Source organism: Antedon bifida, chromosome 6 (genome assembly GCF_963402885.1).
Source record: "Antedon bifida chromosome 6, ecAntBifi1.1, whole genome shotgun sequence".
Lineage (NCBI taxonomy): Eukaryota > Metazoa > Echinodermata > Crinoidea > Comatulida > Antedonidae > Antedon > Antedon bifida.
Genome location: NC_136231.1, coordinates 9,330,966 through 9,353,276, shown reverse-complemented (window position 1 = coordinate 9,353,276; position 22,311 = coordinate 9,330,966). Strand labels below are relative to the sequence as shown.

General features: G+C 35.7%; 2 protein-coding genes and 1 non-coding gene across 4 annotated transcripts in view; all 3 read right to left on the bottom strand.

Moving 5' to 3' along the window:
- Nucleotides 1-22,311, bottom strand: part of LOC144845333 (alpha-2-macroglobulin receptor-associated protein-like) — a 149,536-nt gene that overhangs the window by 22,040 nt on the left and 105,185 nt on the right. The gene's annotated exons all lie outside the window — the stretch shown is intronic.
- On the bottom strand, nucleotides 339-21,565 carry LOC144845305 (ankyrin repeat domain-containing protein 17-like). 2 transcript variants are annotated; one of them, XM_078702522.1, is made up of 30 exons: nucleotides 21,241-21,565; nucleotides 19,581-19,734; nucleotides 17,530-17,692; nucleotides 17,146-17,284; nucleotides 16,889-17,036; nucleotides 16,423-16,656; nucleotides 15,841-15,983; nucleotides 14,939-15,128; nucleotides 14,165-14,356; nucleotides 13,413-13,522; nucleotides 12,893-12,980; nucleotides 12,623-12,750; nucleotides 11,998-12,250; nucleotides 10,841-11,728; nucleotides 10,365-10,688; nucleotides 10,053-10,198; nucleotides 9,465-9,607; nucleotides 8,955-9,168; nucleotides 8,576-8,813; nucleotides 8,197-8,297; nucleotides 7,865-7,960; nucleotides 7,351-7,467; nucleotides 6,855-7,008; nucleotides 5,814-6,144; nucleotides 5,299-5,466; nucleotides 4,763-4,909; nucleotides 2,812-4,415; nucleotides 2,478-2,620; nucleotides 2,014-2,073; nucleotides 339-1,688 (listed from the first exon to the last, which is right to left on the bottom strand). In XM_078702522.1, the coding sequence occupies exons 1-30, from the start codon at nucleotides 21,433-21,435 to the stop codon at nucleotides 1,659-1,661; spliced, it is 7,041 nt and encodes a 2,346-aa protein (XP_078558648.1). In that variant the 5' UTR covers nucleotides 21,436-21,565; the 3' UTR covers nucleotides 339-1,658. The 2 variants fall into 2 exon arrangements, with proteins under 2 accessions (XP_078558648.1, XP_078558649.1); XM_078702523.1 differs by having other exon boundaries at nucleotides 21,482-21,555.
- Trnat-ugu (transfer RNA threonine (anticodon UGU)) lies at nucleotides 21,786-21,858 on the bottom strand. Its single transcript has one exon. It is a non-coding gene; the product is annotated as a tRNA-Thr (tRNA).

The window sequence follows — 22,311 nt, the reverse complement described above, 5'->3', positions numbered from 1 at the left end:
GCCGGCCATTATTTATTTCCACGAATAAACAGCCTGCCACAATATTGTATTACAACACATTTTAGTAGAATTCATTGATTGACATGATCTACAATTTACCAAGCATTTTGATACAATTTTTACTGTATTTTATCACTTCTTGATACTAATTGTGTTGTACAGTATTTTTAATATCAAAGTGTGTATTTATTTGATTATACATGTTACCATATTACAACCAAAAAATATATGCCTCCCCGAATAAACTCCTCCCTCGAATAAATGCCCCTGTTTATTTGACTAAATATGGTAATACACATTTTTAATTCAATTGCAATATAGAGAAAACAAACACAAAATTCAGTGGCATAACTTGAGTTTAATAATCATGAAGTCTAACAAATACAGTACACCCATTATAATGGAACATAGACATCAGAATGCATGTTATACATAGGTCTCCAATAATAAAGTCAGGAATAATATACATTACTGTATCAAATTAAAAGATTGGGACAAAGGGAGTTTAAATTATTCAACTTTTTTTACTGATTCCCAGTCAGAAGCCTTTTAATTCTTTTCTTGGCGTGGAAATTCTTCACACTAAATAATGTGTATAGATTTAATTAGGAGAGAAAATCTATAAGAGCTTCTATCAACATACACTGATGTACATTAAATTTGGATTATTAATAAACATTTAACATTATGGTTGCACAACATACATAAAGCATGGTTGATTCATTTTTCTCTCACATCTATCACAACATTAACTTAATGACAAATGTTTTAAGAGTTAATTTTAAAATATGATAACGATAAATAAAACTGTTTTACATATTTCATGATAATAATTTTTAAAAAAACATTGTATCTCATAGTCAGCCTATTTTGCAATGCAAAATATGAAACCAGAACAATTTCAATTATTAACAAAACTCTAGCATAATTTCCGAAATGTGCTTCTTAAAATATCTACTTTCAAATAATTTTTCTACAGCAAATCAACCTTTCTCGAATTAAAAACAAGAAGTATTTGCAAAGGGTTAACCATTTAATCGCATGGCAGTTACTATGGATGATAAGTTTTGTTTGTTTTTTACCGATTCTTTTTACCATATGATCAATAGTAAATAAGATTTTAAGATTAAATTAACAATTAAATTTCTTGTTTTTTTTAAAGCACATCTTTTTAGTTAGCTCCTTGTTATAACTGAAGGGAAAACCGTATACAATACCATGTTAAGAATACATAATATAATTCACTACCACATTGTGTGGTAAGGAGGCATATAATAGAAATACTTGTATAGTAAACTCCACCACAATTATCTTTACATGATAGTAAACATAAATTTTAACTGCTTTCCAGATCCTTAAATGGTTGACTTTTCTTTGGATCGATAAATGATTTAAACAATTTAGTAGTACACCAAGATAATCAAAGCAGGACATAATGTAAACACCAACCAGGTTTTTTTTTTGGTAAGCAACTTAAAGATTTGATCACCACATTTGAACAAATAACCATTGATAAGGATGCCAAAAGAGTACCAACCAATATAGAAACATTACGTTAAGGAGTTCCATGGGTATACATTTGCATTCTTTGTCATCTATATTTTATATAAGCTAAAGGTCAAATGAAATGCTAGCTTTGTAATAACAGAACATCTTGGTTACATTGTACTAGACCAGTCGCTCCACACCTATCAAATAAAAGTAAACATTTAAGATTATTTTATCAGACGTTTCTTTAACAAAATGTATATAAACGGCTTACTAAACAGCCAAATAAATATATTTGTTGAGTGTCAACCTATACGATTGCGATGATGAAATTGAAATTTTTAGTCGTTATTAGATTTGGAAAACAAGTATATATACTTTTGCCCTAATATAAATAAATTCAACCAAATTGGTTAAAAAAGAAATTTTGATTAAAAAACTTAATACATAATTGTTGTATATACGTTTATTATCAAATTAGCTGCACTCAAAATAATAAGGTCATTTTATTGCCAAATAACTCACATTTTTCTCTGAAGCATCACCAGTACCACTGCTCCAACCTCCAAATATAGAATTAGATGTCTACAATGATACAAAAGTAACATTTTATTTTTAACGGATTACCAAACTAGAGCAAAGTTCATTCGGGGGAGGTGTTTATTCATTTTTTTGGGTGTATGTGGTAACATGCATAATCAATTAAATACCCTCTAGATATGAACAACACAATTATATATCAAGAAGTGATAAAATGTATCAAAATGGTAAATTGTAGACCATTTCAATTAATGAATTTTGTAATACAATTAGTGTGTGCATATATGTATGTGGCGAGGCGTTTTTTATAAAGGAAATAAACTCGCCAGGGCGTTTATTCTCAATGATGTTCTATGGCAGGTGTTTACACGAGAGGGATGTTTATTCAAAGTGGGGGTGTTTATTCGAATACAGTAAAATCACTTTATAAAAAATCATATCAGACTGACCATCATAGCGGCATTCATGTGGAAATCTCCCTCTACATTAGTACGTCTACCAATCACACCAGAGGTATGCAGCTTGTGGTTTTCCAGAAGACTCTCCTCAACAGATTGTGGAGATGTATGAAGCCAGCTGTTACCTCCATCACCTGTATGTAAATGATCCATAAGTAATGTAATTAGTGAATGGTGATAATTTGACAACCTAGAATCAATTGGTGACTGGGTAAATGTGTAAACGTGTAGTTTTTGTGTTAGTTAGCACACCATGATTGGAATAATACATTCTAGACTTGATTGCTTGATTGCCTTTATATTCATATTATAGTAATTTACTAACCAGGCTTATATGACCAGATACTGATGCCAGTTGCCTGACAAGGTTGGTTGCCAAGTTCAGTACCCGACGGCAGAGTTGGAAAGCCAGTTGGTGTTCGTCGTTGTTGTTGACGGCTTCGTTCAGTACCAATTGGCCTGAGTTTCCTATCTGATAGACCACTTGTGTCATTTGATAGAACAGGACTGGACGATTCCGTGCTTGATCTGGGAGAAGCCCCTGGTGAGCCATCCTGTGACGCACTGCTATGTGTTGGAGACTGCATGGATGGCGTTATCTTTACCGGTACAAATGGCTGTGCATTTACATTCAACTGTGATCGTTCTTGAAGATCTCTTGGACTACAAGGACTGGTCTGGGATGGACCTGAATAGGATGGTGGAAATGGTTGAGATGTTGGTGCAGGAGCAACAGGAAAGCTGTTTTGCTGTGGTCGGAAAGCAGATGCTGCCATGCCGACATTTGATTTAGAGATAGTATTACTTAGAATCGAAGCCGGTATAGTAACATTACGGAGATTGGACGATATAGGACCACTTCGATTGAAACCTGGAGCTTTTGACTTTTCTACAACATCTGCAATGTGTGTTTCAGGTAGTGAAATGGGTCCAACTGGCTTGGCTTGGGGTGGCTGACCAATAGGTCCAACCCTGAACATATCAGTAGAAGCCATTGAAGATGCATCAGAAAACAGGTTGTATGTTCGTGTAGTAGTTGTTGTCACTGTCACAGAAGAGGGAGTCACTGTACTTTGAACACCAACGGAAGTAGGGCGACTTATAACCTGTTCACTGAAGTGTGAATTAGGAGTTCCAACGGCTGGCTGTATCATTGAATGGTTACCAATGTGATGCTGTACTGGTGGAGTGTGACCACTGATAGCATGAGGATTTCTAACAGCTACATCTACTGGCATTCTGTTGGGAAAGTTGACAGGTGTCTGCATACCTGGTGATGGCATTCTATGTGGTTGTATTCCAGATGTTTGTATAGCTGGATGTCTTATATGCATACCAACGCTTGAATTATCAGGAGGCATAGGAATTTGCTTTGGCTCCGATGGAAAAAGCTGGCGAATTACAGGGCTGTGTCGCACTGTAGGAAAAGCTGGTGTCATTCCAGGTGCAGGGGGCCTAACCATTGTAGCAGTTGGATGTCTCTGAAGCACAGATGGACCAGGTGGATAACCAACAGGAAACGGATTTTGGGAATGCATCTTCGGCCTTATTCCTGACAAATGGGACAAGTCAACTCCGTGCGGCTGAGTTCGGGTCTGACTTGCTGATTGGTGTATGTGGTAGCTCGGTGTAACAGACGAAATAGAATTCGTCAACTTTCCATTTGATGCAGAGATCTTTGCACTGGTGTTCTTTGACATGGATTGTGAGCTTGAAGATATGATGGTTGATACACGTTGAGTGGTGGAGGAATATGTAGCAGAGTTGATGCGAGCTGTAGAGGATGTGACAGTAGCAGTGACCACCGAAGAATTGTGGGATAAATGAGCCTTTTTAAATTTTGGTATGATCTCATCTAACTCTTTGTTGGGATCTTTTATAAGTGCATTGATTAACTGATGAGCATGGCGTGTAGAATCAGCAGAGCCCCTGTGGACAAAATGAAAAACTTGTTTATGTTTCAACATTTACTAATTATCAATGGCCTGTGTATGAAATATGAAGAAAAGTATAGTGGGTGGGATTACACTCAGATTGTACAATTTTGTTAACTCTTGTGTACAAATTCATCCTAAATGGGTGGGATTATACTCAGTGAACAGTAAAATTAAATAACACAAAAAAGGAAGACAAATTCAAACGAAAATAAAACACTCAACATATTCTCCTTCATAAGTATTATTATTAAGTTTAAAAAATGTAGTTAATGTTTCAAATGGCATGGTAGCATTTGTCATCATAATTAGAGCTATTAGAGTGATCATTATAGAACTTACTTGATATTAATAGTACGTTCTCCTCCTTTATTCTGTTTATCTACATCTATATGTGCACCAGTTACTTCACGGATGGCATTGATGTTACAACCACCTCTGCCAATCACTCGACTTATAGCACTACCAGGTACAGCTACTTTTTTAGACCTGAAACAAATCAAATCAATATTTATTTTCTTCCAAACGTACATACAAATGTCATAGTAAAACTTACATCAATAGCTCATTATTGATTATAAAAAAAAGATTCTATATAATTTAATTTAACTACTTTGAAGTAGTTATTAAATTACAATCCTGTTGGTGCAGTTCCTGCTGTTTCTTGGGCTCGAATCTAACCCTAGTCATCAGCGCAAGCTTAGTGGTCTAGAGGTCTTAGTGGTCTAGAGGTCTGAATGCTAGGCTAGTTATCTGGAGCTCATGGGTTCGAGTTCTACCCACAGGCATTCTCAGAGTAGGGCATGCATTCATAAATCATTATCAGTAAAGTTGCATATTAACTGGTTTTTTTTTTCACAATCAAAATGTAAACTAACCTTCGTACAACTTCCATCCAGCCATCGTCTCGTCGTTGACCGCGCTTAGGGCTCACAATTAATGATGGCACTGTTTTACTGCCTACTGATGCCACTAAGTTGTTATCTCCCATGCGTGCATTCTTGGTTAGCGAGATTGGTGTCAAACCATTGTAATCCTCAGATACCCTGTAAAAGAATGCGTTTTTTTTAGTTAATCATTAACCATTAACACTTATATAGTAACACATAAAACATTAACACATAATCTGCGGTGCTTCACATTCTGTTATAACATTGGTTAAAATAAAAATCTTTAAACATTTCATTCTTATTATACTGATGCTTCATTATTCTCACTTGTTCTTATTATTATTTTTTGTAACCATGCTAAAGGGCCAACTGAGACAAGTTTACTTATAGGTTGGTCCTCATTTTAATGCTCTGTATTATGCCATTTTGCGTTCTAATTGTAATCATGAAATGTGAAACGAGGTTACCAAAACCCCAGATTTTAATATAATTTAAAAACTTACATTGGCTTTTCGATATGTCTATTACTATTTGCTTTTGTGTCTTTCGATGGCCTTTTTCTCCTCCCTCGATCATTCTTAGTATTTTCTCCTGTTGTTTTATAATGTAGATCTTTCTTAGAACTTTTTACTTTATTCTTCTCATTTTTCTCACTCTCTTTGGTGCTTGCTACGACCGCCACGGTCGTTGCTACTCTAGTGGCAGTGGATGTTTTGGTGATCGCTTTCTCTTTTCGGTTGCTTGACTGAGGTGCTACAGTGTCCGTTGTTCGGACTTTGCCAATTGTTGTTGTGGTTGTGGCACTTGGAGGTTCTATCGGTACTGTTTCTTCAACTAAACAATTTAATAAGAAAAAATAAAAGATTAGAAGTAAATTACAACATTGTATTCAAAATGAATTGATATTCAGTCATGTTTTGTCCCCACTTTTGAATAATATTCACAATTATGTACATAATTTGATTGTGTTCTATTAAAGCAAATTATAATTTGGATTTGATTTATTAATGACAATCAAGAAATGCATTTTTTTTCCACTTCAGATTTTACTGTTTAGACAGAGTTGCATCAAGGCAATCTAACAACAGGACACTGAGCTCGTCTTGTCAAGATAGGAACTCGTAATAGTCCTTTGATCTTATGTCTGGCTGCGACAAATACAAACTGTACTGTACTATGAACATATTCTCTGCGGTGCACAGTGTCTGTTAAGGGATGTGGAACTGATCGTGTAGCAGCCAGAGTTAAACCCATTGACCTCCGGAGCTCAGCATCCTGTTGTTAGATTGCCTTGGTTGCATGATCAATGATTATCAATTGACATCTAAATGTGTTGTTAATCTCTTTGAATCTATACATACTGCACAAAGGCAGTCTTAAATTAGTGCTAGATATCCTCATCCTTGTTAAAGCCCAATTTTAGTTTTATTGTTTACACCCATTTGCAAGTTCTATAGTTGCGAATGACACCCAAATTTCATCGTCCCCTTAGTTTCTTCAGTCATCATTTCTTCTTTTACAGCTCAAAAGGAATGTATACATACTCTGAGCTGGAGTCTTTTCATCTTCCTCGTCATCTTCCTCTTCGGGCTCCTGTGATTGGTCATTGGCTGGTTTCACAGCTTTCTTTTCTCTCTTCTTTAATTTTTTCTTTTCCTTTCGTTTAGCAGCAGCAGCTTTTCTATTTTCTTCCCTTGACTGCAAAACAATGATTTCATATTTAATTTTATTCTTATTTCAATGAAATTCCAGTAAAAATCATGTTTTAGGAAATCTTTTTTTTTATACAAATTGTCTTTTCTTTATTAGGAATGACTGATGATTTAAACTCTGTCATATTAGTTCATTGTGCACATGCGGAGATATTTGGGCGCCTCACATCTATACAAGTTTAGTGGTTTCTAGGTCCAGGTAACAACACATTGATTGACCTGACCTAGGTTGGTCGTCGGCTCTCGATTGTCACAAATTGAAAACTCTCTAATATCTGTAATATATATATATATATAATTTATACACAAACAATGACAATGATTTTACCTTCTCAGATTCCAGTTCTTCTAGTAGTATATTTGCATTTCTATTTGCTTCAGCGGCTTGTCTATCTTTGGCCGTGACAATTATCTCCATGCACTGATGACATTTCTTTAGTAGTTCCTAAAAGGAAAAGAAATAAAAATGGATTTAAAAACAGCTTCAGGAAAAGAAAAAAATGGGAAATATGTATATTTGTTTCAGATATGTGGCTTATTGTTGTTTTTTTTCATTTTTATATATTTAGGCAAATTGCCCAGGATAACCATAAGCGAATTCATTCACTATCCTTTTTAAAGGTAGCAATCATGTTCACTAGACAAACAAATGACAGGACTTAAACCCTTGGATTGATAGCCAAGCATCATAACCAAGCCACAACTCCACTCACCATTTTGCATGTCAGATATTTCACCAAAATAATGAATTAAAAGTTCACTTGCACTTTGGTAAAAACTGAATCCTAACTAAATAAAACAATCTTTGTTTCAGGTATGTGGCTGATAACTGATATGCTTACCTTATCTGAAATGGTAGCAATAAACCTCATACATTCTGTATCTGATGGAAATTGGTTGACATGTTTAACCATCCATTTTACAACTTTCACATGACCCTAAAAAAATCACAATGAGAGAAAAACAAGGTTTACTTTATGCAAAATGACACATGATATACTCTACATTGATGAAACAAGAAATTAACAAATTATCAGTTGCAACAATTTTATATTTGTTAGATGTTACCAGTACCAGTTCTTTTTCATCATCATAAATAGCACAAGAAACTGTTATAGTCGTATGTATACATAAACATCAATACTCAAATTATTCATTAACAATTGTTTCAAACCTTGCGGAAGGCTGCCATAAGGCAGGAAACCTTGCGATTATCTTGGCTATCAATGTCAGCTTTGGCATTAACCAACAGTTGTACAACTTCCAAATGACCACCTAAAATGAGAAAAAAAAATGTATCCAATTAACATAGTTATATAATTTCAAAGATTTTATAAGTCTAAAGCTTGGTTCTCACTAGGACACAACACAAGGAGGAAAGAAAAATAATTTGACAAATGTCAACTCGCTTGTGTTGAGCTTACATCCATCTGCTGTGTCCTAGTGGGAACCAATCTTAATAATGCATCTTTAATCAAAGAATTTAACTTATTTTGCTTCTAGTAGTATTAATTACTCATTATCTATAATTAAAAAAAACAAACAAGAATTACCATTGCAGGAGAGCCATAGTGGAGAATTGCCTTTCTTATTTTTCGCGTCTACTAGGGCACCATATTGGAGTAATAGTTCCACAAACCGGTAATGCCCTTTATCCGCAGCAATGGTTAATGCTGTATCCCTTGACGATGGAACTGGTGCAGCATTCACATCGGCACCTTTTTCAATAAGAACTCTGCCTACATCAGCATAACCACCAGATGCAGCTTCCATAAGCGGTGTTAGACCAGTCTGTTAAAATAAAGTACAATAGTTTTAGTAGTCAAAAATAATAATTATACTGTACAGTAAAATACTTTAAACATCATAGTTAATCATCCATTTAAACAATCAATATAAATAATCTGCCTGAATTTTATTTATTTCACTTGCCTTTGCCCTGTGTTCAACATTTGCCTTACGATCTACTAGAAGGCTTACAACTTCTGTCCGGCCTTGGAAACAGGCTAGTGTCAGTGCTGTATTGCGGTTAGTTTCGATTTGGGCGTTGATATCGCTTCCCATGTCCAGCAACAGTTCTACAGCTGCTGTGTGGCCATTCATAGCAGCAAGCATCAATGGAGATATTCCCAGCTTACTTCCAGTTCTGAAATAAAAGTCAACAATGCTTTACAATTGGTGTAGTGACAGTATGCAAATGATTATGCAAATTACATGAAAATTTATATTCAGAGTGATAGAGAATACCGAATATATGATTCAGTTATTTGGCAAATGCATGTATGATAAGATAGTGAAGTCCTGAGTTACTGGCATTGTACCATCAATGAAAAAAATTATTTACGTTACAGTATAAAATGAAAGATAAGATACTTACACAATATTTAACTATTGTATACAAATTAATTTTTTACCAACTGCAAAAAACCATGAACTACAAACCTTGAATTAATCTCTGCCCCATGTCGTAATAGGAGTTTAATTATTTTAACATATCCACCAGACGCAGCCAGACTAAGTGGTGTATAGTCGGAGACATTGCGGTGCTCTTTGTTAGCACCACGGGATAACAACAGATCAACAACCTAAGGAGAGAGATAGGATGAAGGTGATTGTGGTATCATATCAAATCTTTACTTCCTGAACACTTTTTCTGTACAGCACATAGATGTTATAAGTCCTTGTCTAAAAGTTCAAATAGATTATACCCATTTCAAACTTGTAACAAGTTGTAACCAGGTTTGCATAGTGTGAAGATAATTTTCTAAGAAAATCTATAAAAAAATCTTGAAAACAAACAAATCAATGAGATGCCTGTTTTTTTGTTCCGAGATGAACTAAGTTGTTAATTCGCACACATGTATTGCCATGGTATTAAACTGACCAATCATAGTAATCAAATAACATGCAACTATGCTTTCTCCTAATACTTCTCACGGTTCACGTATGCGTGTATGAAGCCGTGTATTATATTTAGAGATCAAACCTGGTTAACAATTTATGCAGTATTAGTTACCAATATAGTCTTACCTCATATCTTCCACCAGAGCATGCCAATGAAAGAGGCGTGTCTTTGGTCCTTTCAGATTGTGCTTCGATCTCAGCACCATGGTGAAGGAGAAGCTCAACAGACCTGGTGTGGCCGGCAGTAGCTCCGAGAATTAATGGTGTAAATCCTATTAGGTAATAAATAATAGATTAATGTACTTTTGTGCTAAATAGACATGAGCTAAAGTTTGCCTCCAAAATTATTTTGGCCTTATTTCTTTATGGAATAACACATTTCAATTAACCTTGTTGCTTCTTTTATTAAAGTAAAAATTAAAAAAAACATGAACATACCTTTTTTATCCCTGTGTTCCAAGTTTGACCCTTTCTCCAGAAGCAGTTTTATGACTTCATCATGTCCACTAGCACATGCTATGGTCAGCGCTGTATCGTGATTACTCTCTGTACGTGCGTCAATCTCTACAGGGGCATGTAGTTCAGGAGGTGGTACGATATCAAAATCTGCTGGGGATGCTGGACCGGAAATGGCCTTTGACTGAGGAGTTGGTGGTGTGATTTGCTGTACTAAATCAGTGGTTATGGCAGGATAGCCACACTGGGTACCTACTGAATGGGTTACTGGTATTGGTTTCTTAATATCTTCTTGACATTCAGCATCTAAAAAAAACATTTGTTCAATATATTTTTAATCAATATAGATTACTTAATAACAGATTAATATATTTTTAATTTAATTTATTAATTTATTAAGTTATTTATGTTTTGGTTAGTTGGATCAGAATTAGGTCACAAGGATATTATAAGAATACCTGATACAGCATTGACGGCATCTTGTAAGGTATCCACAACGGCAGCCAGCAGTTGTTCTTTATCACTGGTTTCTGTCATGACATCATCCCAAGGAGTCTGAGTACCTTCCCCAATGAGTCCTTGTTCAACCTCATTGACTTGACCTGTTCTGGCCAACAAAGTCTGTACATCAGGAAGAGGAAGTGTTGGTGCAAAAACAGCCTGAGCTAAGTGGGTTGCTATCAGTTTATCTGACTGAATACTTTCTTCATCTGTTAGGATAAATGGCTCTGGTTCCTCATCTTGTTCTGTATACTTGGCATTGATCACACCCTGTATGGCAACTGCTTCACCAGCACCACCATCACTCTGTTCATGATAGACATTTTCTGAAGCTCGCATCAGTTGGATTTCTGAATCACCAAGTCCGCTATCATCTTCTTCACCATCAAATGGACCTTTTCTTGATTTATTATTATTTGCTTCAGCTGCTGCTTCTGCCATTTCATCAATCTCTTCCCGGATCAAATTCGCAGCATTGTGTGCTGCAAACTGTCGACTCTGTACAACCTCTCGGAACTGAGCAGCAACTTTTGAAGCAGTGAGTTGCGAAAGAGCTTTCTGAGCTTCCATACGCTCTTGAAGTTCCCGCTCTACCTTCTGCAGCTCAGCTATTATCTGCTGTTTCTCTAGAATTTGTTCCTCTGCTGTTTTTTGTCTTTTAGGTGAAGGTGAGCTTGAGGTGGTAGTGAATTCTGATGGCCATTTAGCAACATTTTCAAACGAGCATGGAACGTTGTTAAAGAATTTAACGTATGATTCTGGATTGGCATCACTTTGGTTGGACGGGTCGTATATTGCATTTGGCAGATCTTGGTAAGATTGGCCAGCTATTCCTGATAAAGCACCTATCAAAATCAATGTTCATAATAAAGTTGTTAATCTGATATAGGCATAATTAAGTTTTACCATCTCTGAATCACTTCTTATTCTCCATTTAGAGATAATAAACATTACATGATTTTGGCAGTGCAACAATTATAGGTGATTTAGTGCTTAAAAATAGAAAAGTAAAAACTTGTCTACACATTATTTACTTAAACTGTATTAAAAGAGACAAGTCCTCAACAGTTAAGTAATTCTTTAATTAACGGCAAATGAATGTTAAATTCCTTACCTGGGATTACCACGGAGGGTCCCACCATTGGAGATCCTTCTTGTGGATGTTTGTCTGGTTCTTGTGGTGGTACTACCATTGGAAGTGATTGTGTTGGTACCCTAGGGATCTCCCCCTGCTGTTCAAGTGGGGGTGTGATACTACCATCCATTGGTAGGCTAGCTTGGACCATGTTTGCTGGATACTCTAGTAACAGATCTACTACTTGGGAATGGCCTCCTTTGGCAGCTTCAATTAGACTAGTTGAGCCATCCTGTTCAGAATCAAAATGTGTTTAATCAAGTTTATTTCAATAAAGTAATACATTAACTTAATCCACTCTTAAAAGGAAGTTGCCATCTGCATTCAAATTAATATACTTTTATCTATATTACGATTACGCAGAATTAAAGATGCACCGGTAATTAAAATTTATTTCATAGGCTAGGCAGTACAGCAATAGAAATCTGGGAAGGCATTGAACCGCAATATGGGTTGCATTCCGAGTTGCATAGCCATGTGTCATGTCAGGCAGTACAATGAAGTCAGAGAATAGTATACAAATATCTACTGGGCTGAGGGGCATGGTTAAAATATAGGACTATACTATATTCAGAGACGAAGTGGTTGTATATATATATATTACCTTCAATTTATGAGTTGGATTAGCTCCATGAGCCAAGAGCAATTCTACAACAGATAGATGTCCTCCTGCACAGGCAAGAGACAGCACAGTGTGGTCATTGTTGGTTGTTGCTCGATTCACATTTGCTCCTGAAAAAGGCCAAGTTTATTTTTTAATATAGCTTTAAATTAATTAGTAATAGTAAACAAGATCATAGTTGATGTTTAATTAATGTTACTTAATTCTATTTAAACTGTTATTCATTTTTTAATATGTTATCATAATGCTTACCTCGGCTTATTAGGAATTGTACAGTGCACAGGTGTCCAGCTCTGGAAGCCTTCATCAATGGTGTTCTACCACCCTCGGACTCGTGTTCCTAATTTGAAAATTATCACAGGTATGTTCTTATTAGTATTTTCAAGTTAACTATAAATACTAATTATTGTATTAATAATGATATCCTTGATTTACAAAGCACCTAATGTTGTGAAACCTCTAAGCAGTGTACATATTATTACTCAAGTCATTTATTGATCAAACACTTATGAAAACATACTCCCACAATGCAGCTAGTAATCTGCACAAAGTTATGTCTTGACCTTACCAGGTACCCATTTGTACACCTGGGTGGAGTGGGTGTATTGATGATAAGTTGAAATACTGAGATAAACTGTATTAATATAAATTATATGATGTAGCTTCTCAAAATGACTATTTTATTCTTTATGTTTTCATAATTATTGAGAATTTAGAATATTCAAAAAAAATGTTTTTTAAATGGTAAAATTAGTTAAGACAACATTCTTACCAAGTTAGCTCCAAACGCTAACAATACATCTGCCACATCAGTGTGACCATTTTCACAGGCATATGTTAATGCAGTGTCCCCAGTGGCAGTAGTGGCATGTACATTAGCTCCTGAATATAATATAATTACAATCTGTTACAAAGTGTTCTCCCGACTGAATTGACTCCAAACGGTGTACGAAAGTTATACCTAAAACAATCACTTATCTAGTTTCAATCGAAGGCTATATTTTGTCAATTAGATAGACAAAGTACAATATTACAAAAGTTTAATAGGGCATATTGGAAGTACAGTTGAACCTCCGTCAGCGGCCATCTCCCATAAGCGGCCACTTGCCTTAACGGCCGCACTTTCAAAAGCCTGTTTGTTCTTTCTATCTAATTAGTGTATTTGGTACCTCCTGTAAGCAGCCACCTCCCATAAGCGGCCACCTCCCCTAAGCCACGGCCACTTTTTTTTTTTACTACTACGCTTGGCCACTCACTACGCTCGGCCACTCACTCACAATTAGCTGCAGAATTTAGACGCCTTTATGCATAGCCATAACATGTAATTTTGGCCCTCTATCGGCCACTTTTCCCGGTCCCGAGGGTGGTTGCTTACGGGAGGTTCAACTGTATAGATAAATGTGTATTTGATAAACATTTATCTAAATTCAAATTGTGGGCAAGACACGCTACTTTTGTATGGGAAAGAAAATAAAATATCTATATCAATTGCAAAAACAGCTTCACAATTAAATCCATACAAACCTTGATAAAGTAGGTATTTGACCAGCTCTACATGACCCTCCTGTGAGGCTTCCATTAGTGGTGTTGAACAGCCTAGCTCCATATCAGCTCCAACTTCTATCAGAAATTTAGCTACTTCTAGAAACCCACCGCAGCAGGCTAGAGTTAGGGCAGTCTCTTGGGTCTCCTCTGTTTGTGCATTGATATTGGCACCTACAATTATAGCAAGTACATCAAGTTAGTTAATTGTGCTGGGCTCAGATTCAATGTTAGTCATATTATTATGTTTAAACTTACTATAGTAAATGTAGGGGAATATCTTGTGGCTTGCAGCCTAACTGGGCTGAATCGAGCACAGGTGTGGACTACACATACAATAACTTCTTCTCTCAAAAGGGTTCCTTCGTTTCGAGTGCTGCCACCAAACGGCACTCTTTCGTCTGTCCACAACGACAGGGGCTGATTAGACCAGGGATAACCCCCTACTCTTTCAAAAGGACTGGATTCTTTAGTGCACACGAGTCAGAAGTGTACACTGGACCTCCAGGTTTAAGTCCTTATCTGAGAAGACTTGTTCTACCACCAGAACAATGATCAAGGAGTGACTTTATTGTATAGCTATGGTTTGCGGTGACTCTGCCCAAGTTTTAAAAAACCCCAAGGGTTTGACATATATCAGCTTCATTGCAGTGTATACCTACCATCTTTAGAGAGTTTTGGAAAAGGTAGTGTAACGACCATCAGGTGATAACCACTTACTGACTTATCATTCTGTGGTCCTGTTTAAGTATTTACCTTGAGCTAGTAACAAAGCAACCATTTCTTCATGTCCCTCCCTAGCAGCCTCCATTAGAGGTGTGTAGCCTTCATCATTAACTTCCTCTATATTTGCTCCTCTGTCTATGAGTAGAGCAGCTAGATCTACGTGCCCACCACATGCAGCTAATGTCAGCGGCGATTCGAAGCTATCTGCTGGCATGTTAACCTAAGATAAGCAAGTAGTAGAATTGAGTGTGTTATCAAACATAAAACTGTAGATTAAAAACTACTTCTACTACATTAATATTTCCAGAATATTTCAATCTATTTTAAAGGACACCGGTCACCCTCTTCACAATAAACTTAACTAACTAGTCCGCAACGGTCGCTTTCGGACACCGACCTCTCACACCAACAAGTGTCTTCTCTCCTTCCTTCCTTCCTTAAGACATTCAACTTTTTAACAAAAATGTTAAAGGTAAATAATGGATCTCATAATTTGTATTGTTTTGAATTTGTATTCATGTTTAATGTTGTCTGTTTCTTTTCATTCTGTAAATTTTTACATTTTTATTGTCATACATTTATATTATATATTTAAACGAGCAATGAATTTCAGAAAGGATTAATAAACATAATTTGAATATTGAATACTATTGAAATAAAAAAAATGGAAAAGATGACAAAATCTGAGAATTTAAATAGTTTTCTACTAAATGCTTTCCTACCATTAAACCACTTTTACTATCAAACTTGTGACAAAAAAATGTGATGTGCCCATATATGGACACGATGACATCATATCACTACCATATTTGGGTTGGTTTGATAGTGTAGACAGAGCTTTATGCTTTATGTTTAAAACCAATGGGATAGGAAGTTTTCACTCAGTATAGTATATTCTTGACTAAAAGTTAGCATTGATAAGCTGTTCTTACCTGGGCCCCATGGTCAAGTAAGAGTTGTGCCACCTCAACATGACCATCCATTGAAGCCTCCATTAATGCTGTATGCATTTCATCTGTCTTGTGCTCATGGTCAGCTCCTGCTTCCAATAGAAACTTTACCATTTCCAGATGACCTGAAAATTGAGAAATCATGTATTTGATAAATATTATTATATGGCCATACTATGTTGAACACTGATTCTCGTCAGGTCACCAAAGTTAAGTAATGTTGGGCTTGGTTGTGTTCTGGATGGGAGACCGCCTGGGGAGTGATGGTGTAATGATAATATCGGACTAGCATGTGATAGGCATTACAATGGGTACAATACTGATTGTATCCTTAGGCAAGATGCTTACTCTCATTGCCCATCCTGTGTACATATAGTGCATTTTAAAGAACTTGGTACACTATTTGAAAAAAAGGTAGGGGATCATCTCACAGTGTGCTGATCTGGTAGGATCTCGTCTGCTATGAGCATGAGCATCTATGTTAATCATTTCATATTGAAAGCTACAAGTAAGACTTTACATTGAAGTAGAAATGAGCAAGTTAACACTATCATTAAAAGGTACCTTTATAGCAGGCTAGTGTGAGAGCACTCTCTTTGAACTCGTTGGAGTGTGTATTGATTCCAGCGCCTCTCATCAGCAACAAGCGAGCCACTTCAACGTGACCACAACTGGCTGCTTCCATTAATGGAGTGTGACCATTCTCGTTATGATCCTCGATATTGGCACCATGCTCTAACAGTACCTGTACCACATCCTCATGGCCGCCACTGCATGCATACATTAGTGCTGTGTTTCCTTAAATTGTAACAAATAATGTCATTAGGTTATTAGAATGTGTCTCAGTCTCATAATTGATATGCTTTTCGTTAATGTCTGTGTCTAGGCAAGTTTGAAATAAAAATTAATACATCAAATGGCATATTTTCAAATGTTTATACAAAGCATTACAGTGCATTATAGAATCCTCAGAATAATTGTTATCCTCATATGTCTATCATTTATATTATATAAAGTTTTCTGAAAATACCTGTTTGTGATTTAGAGTTGACATGCGCACCATATTCAATCAACAATCGCACAACATCAACATGTCCCCCTGATGCCGCTTCCATTAGGGGAGTGCAATCCCCCTTTAGTCCACGGTCTTCAATAGCTGCATTCATTTTTAGTAACACCTGCAAAAAACATCACATTTGCAATCAGAAATAATAAAAGAATCTGAAGTGGGACCTTGATACTGTTTAGAATGACAAAACGCTAGTGTATGAATATGCTTATCCTTACCTGTGCTAGCTCAAAGTAACCTCCTGAACAGGCTAAAGAAAGCAAACTCTCGCCTTCCTCTGTCGTCTCATGAATGGCTTTTTCATCATCAAATATTGTCGCACCAGCAGTTTTGTCACTATCCTCCATATATGATGCACTGAAGAAAATGTGAGAATTGATTAATTTTATGGTTATGGTCCATGTGAATAGATATATGCCGATAATGATGCAGGTATTTATACAGGCATCAGCCGGCACATCTGTAAGGGCTATTGTTGTTATGAATCTAATGTGGGAACTAGCCAACTGGGCACAAATGCAATGAGGTTAACTAGCCCAGACTGTGCTTGATAGCCATTTGCCGAGCTGGATACAACTTCAGTAACCAAGCACAATTCTTACCCATCTGCTGTTTCGTTGCCTATTCCAGCAGCGTTCTCTGCACGCATCCGATTGAGGGCAGCTGCAGCCTCGTCCAATGCAGAACTCACTGAAGAGGTTAATTTGCGTAGGATCTCAGGGTCAGTAAAGGCTTTCCCATCAGCAGTTGTAAGCTTATCAATGCCTACAAAGAACAGTAAAACCAATGACTTTAATTTAGTTCTAATCTTCATCATAGATAAGATTTGAAGATGATTAAGCTTTATTTAAAAATGCGAAAGTGTTTGTTTGAGACATAGTGTAAATATTAAAGGTGAAGTACTGTATCCAGTATACTATATATTTCATAGATTTTGTTCACTGTTCAATGAAATTAAACAGTTGTATTTTGACTTAGCTTTACACTTAAGGCATGTATCACATGACAAAATATTACCTAATTTAATTTTTAAACAAAATGCTAAATAAGCTGTGAACTAACTTGATTACTAAAGCAAATTGTTTACTTTATTGAAATCCGATTGTTAATGTTACTGTTAGGCAATAATTGACCTGTGTAAAACAGTAACAGTATAACTAACATATTTTAAATTTAATGGGATTTTAAAAAGTATTACAGTGTTACAACCAGCTTCAAAGAAAACAATAAAACATATTTAACAAAGGGCAATGTGAACATGTGTTTACCACATTATGTTTAGTCAGGCTGTTACTATGCAAATCTATAGATACTGTATAAGTTAACTTGGAATTAGCTTGATAGTATTTACCACTTTACATATTTAGTAAAATAGATTAATAATTAAATATTTAAATATTTTAAAACATACAAAATTGGAATAGCCGCACATTGGATAAAATTGGAATAGCCGCACATTGGATAAAATTGGAATAGCCGCACATTGGATAAAATTGTATAAGCACTGTTCATTTTTTATAATATTATAATAAAATCATGTTATATTTTATGTTATGTTTGATACTGTAGGACACATCAGGATGTAAATTCCTTTTGGGGATTTACAGGGCTATTCCTGGCATCATGTAAATGTTTGCATTTTTGTCTAGTGAATATTCTCCCTGTATCAAAATAAATCGAATCAAATTAAATGAAAAAGCTGATAACATTTTGAAAGACATATTATTTCAGATTTAGACAAAAATGTATAACTTTAATTAAACAAATGATTTATTATCAGCATTAAACTAACCATACCAATACCATACATACTTAGTTCAAAATGAGGTTATAAATCATTACTGATAGTGTTACAGTAATACTGTGGTAGTAAATTTTATTTTTATTTGTGTATTTGTTTAGAGTAGAATAGAATACACAAATTTGAACTCAGTATAGGCCTACAAAACCTGCTACTGTACTACAGTATCATACAAAAGAAAGTGCAGGTATGTGTATAACCACTGATAACAAAAGAGATCTGCATGAATAAACACACTGTAGGTACTTGTACTGTAGTAAATGAAGCTTCCACAATACATTATGTAATTCATTGATATTCGGAAAATCATGGTAATAAAGGTTCATAGTGTCATAGGGTCTTTCACCCCATGCTTCGGTACACCTCCGGAAAATAAAGTCGAACATCAATGCTTTGTTTTTATGACACTCCATGCGGCTATGGCCCAATCGACATGTGCATAGCCATGAAATAAATAGCCAGAAACATTAGCGTTTGATTTACTTGCCAGAGCCGGCATGACATGCGATTTTCATTAAGTAATTAAAAGAAAAATAAGAATGTTTCAACTCCATCATGGGGTCATTCTCAAGCTCAATTTAAACATTCTTAAACCAAATAATATTAAACATGAATCAAAGGGTTCTCCTATTAAAATTTAAACAAGACCAGGGAGTGTTTATTTATTATAATTAGTCAATTATTTTTGTTAATAAAAGTTAAATTTATTTTTACAGCAAAAACATTTTTTCTCTTTTATAATAAGGCAAACAAATGTATAAGAATACTTAGTATGCATAGATAATTTTCAAATGAAAATGTATGTAATCTGTAATCTTTATATTACAAATAAAGCATAAAAATGTAACTTGCCTGCAGCTTCAAGTAGTGCTTCTAATGTTTCTGGGTCAACAGTTCGGAGATCAGGTGTTCCGCTTGGATCTAGGTGTAGAAGCTTGGAAGCAGTGTCCAGTATCGGCTCCCCGTCAAAATGTTCTAATTCCTCATCCAGGATGAAAGGTGAAATCTGAGGTAAAAAAGGCAATTACAGTAGTATAGTAGTATATTCTTTGAAATAGTCAATCATCAGTACTTTGGTTTTGTAGACATTCTTTGTGAAGACTAAGTCACTTTGTGAACTTTTCCTTGCTAAAAAGACTTATTTTTCTCAATTTCGACACCAAAAAAAAAAAGTTGCTGTACAGTTTTAGTTACTTAAGTTTATATTGGGAGATTTGTACTGGGAGAACAAAGGGCAATCATAGCTGTGGAAGTGGACATCTGAGATACTTTATGATCCATGAAGACTAGTGTATCCTAAGAGCAATAGTTTATTGTGGCACATTCTACAATTAGGTTCTCATGGTTTTAGTCGTTTATTTTGTTTCATCATTATCTGTTGTTAACAATATATCAATGAGTCCCTAATGTTAATAAATGGTTAAAAAAGAGAAAATACAATTGTTGGATAGGCCTACAGTACAGATTCTCTGATAACAGCACAATGTTTCAAACATCATTTCAACATTTACTGAATAGAAAGATTTCTATACATCAATTGTATGACCCACTATACAACCCCCGGGAGAGGTGCGTCATGGGTACGTCATTTACAAATAATTTCTGACGCAAGGGTGCGACAAAAAACCTAGATGGTACCTCACATCAATGAACAATGGTGTGTCAATGTCCATCACTTTACCACACACCATATCATAAACAACATGGTCATAGACAGTGCGTCAAATTGGGTGCGTCATGGTCACCTAAAGGTAAGGCACATTTTTTACGCATCATGGGTGTGTGTGCGACGCATATCGGAAGAATGACGCACCTCTCCTAGGGGTCGTATAGTGGGTCATACAATTGACAAGTGCATTACCACACAACACCACGCATTTGACAAACAATCCACTTAAACAAAGAAAAACAACAAATAAAACATTTTTTCGCAAAAAAAAAAAGAATTTAACATTGAATAGGCCTAAACTAATATTAATTATTATAATTTTCCAGCATTTAGGCATTATATTATATTAATGAGTTATTATGAGAGCCTAGAGGGATGGATAGGATTGTAGTCGATAGCCCGTATAAAAAATAGGGGCCAAGCTAGGCCAACATAGTTTACCCGATTTTTGTTATAATATTTTTTTAGGGGATTATTTTGATTATCCTAGTAGTAGTAGTAGGGCTCACCACTAGAGTAGTAAGTAGGTACAGTAGTACTAGCATAGTATAGAAGATAAGCCTATTTCAATATCTTGGTATCTTTATTTCAACAACAAAAAAATACATGTTTCATCAACAGTAACAAACATGCTAAGATATAAAACATAAACGAGACAACAAAAAAAGACATAGGCCTAGGCCTAATTCTGTGGGTAGGTAGGTGGCTAATAAAAGAAGGCTAGCCTAGCCTATCCTCATTTTGTTTAACCCAATCAGAACAGTCGCTAGCCTAAAGTATTGCTGGTTAACCTGTCATCTTCTCTGAATTTAAAGCTGAAACATTCAGGTACTGATGATTTACCTCTGAAGCCTCTGCTTCTTCACTGCCTGATAAGTTAGGCATCTCTTGTGATTTCGACAAATCCTCTTGTATTGAATTCAAGTTCCCTTCAACCTGATCTAACGTGGAGCTCAGACTCAGCAACTTCTGCTGGGCTTCGCAAAGTTTTGACTCAGGAAGAGCAGTTCCGGTATTTTCATCCCCACCATTCTGCATTTTCTTACTCTATGTTTACATAATATTTATACTGAATGCTTCTTACTTAAAATTATTCCAGAAAAAAGGACAAATTACGGCATTATTCTCCTACGACTTGTTCTTCTATTCTGATGTACGAGCAGCCATATTTTTTGTCAGGCCCGGATGTTAGCATTTTAGCGCATGCGTCCATTGTCCATCGGTTATTTTATTTCGCGCTGATCGGAAAAAAAATATTTTTGGTGGCTTGTATGTCGTACTAGTTTATTTTGACTCGAAATTGTGTACGTGTATACTTCTGATTATTGTTGAAAAAAGGAGAATATGATAGGAAATATCATTTAAATAGATAAAAAAAAAAAAAAATTAGCCCCTTGAGAGATTTGAACTCTCGACCCCTGGTTTACAAGACCAGTGCTCTAACCACTGAGCTAAAGAGGCTTTCTCAAGTCCGGATTGAAATTGTACATACTTAAACACTATCACAGCTACGGAACTGCCTAGTAGTTACTTTTCTTATTTTAAGAAGGGAGATGTAAAGGATCATTTTGAAGTTATGATATTCTGTCATTATTAATATTGAAATTGTTAAATATGTTAAAATATCAGTTTATAAGATTGTCGTCCTTATCAATATGCCGCCCTCTTTAAAATATATTAAATAAAGGAGGGCGCTAGGTAGGATTTTTGTTACTTCACAAACTCCTTTTTAATCGCGTGCAAAGACGACTCTATGGCTCACTATGCATGTCGGTCGGTTGATCGGTCGCTTGGTCGGTCGGTCGCTTGGTCGGTAAACATTAACTCAAATTTGAGCACGCGGCTGCAGCCATGTATATGGCCTTGTTTGAATTGGGTCTTATCATGGACCTCGATATTTTTATTTAATTTAGT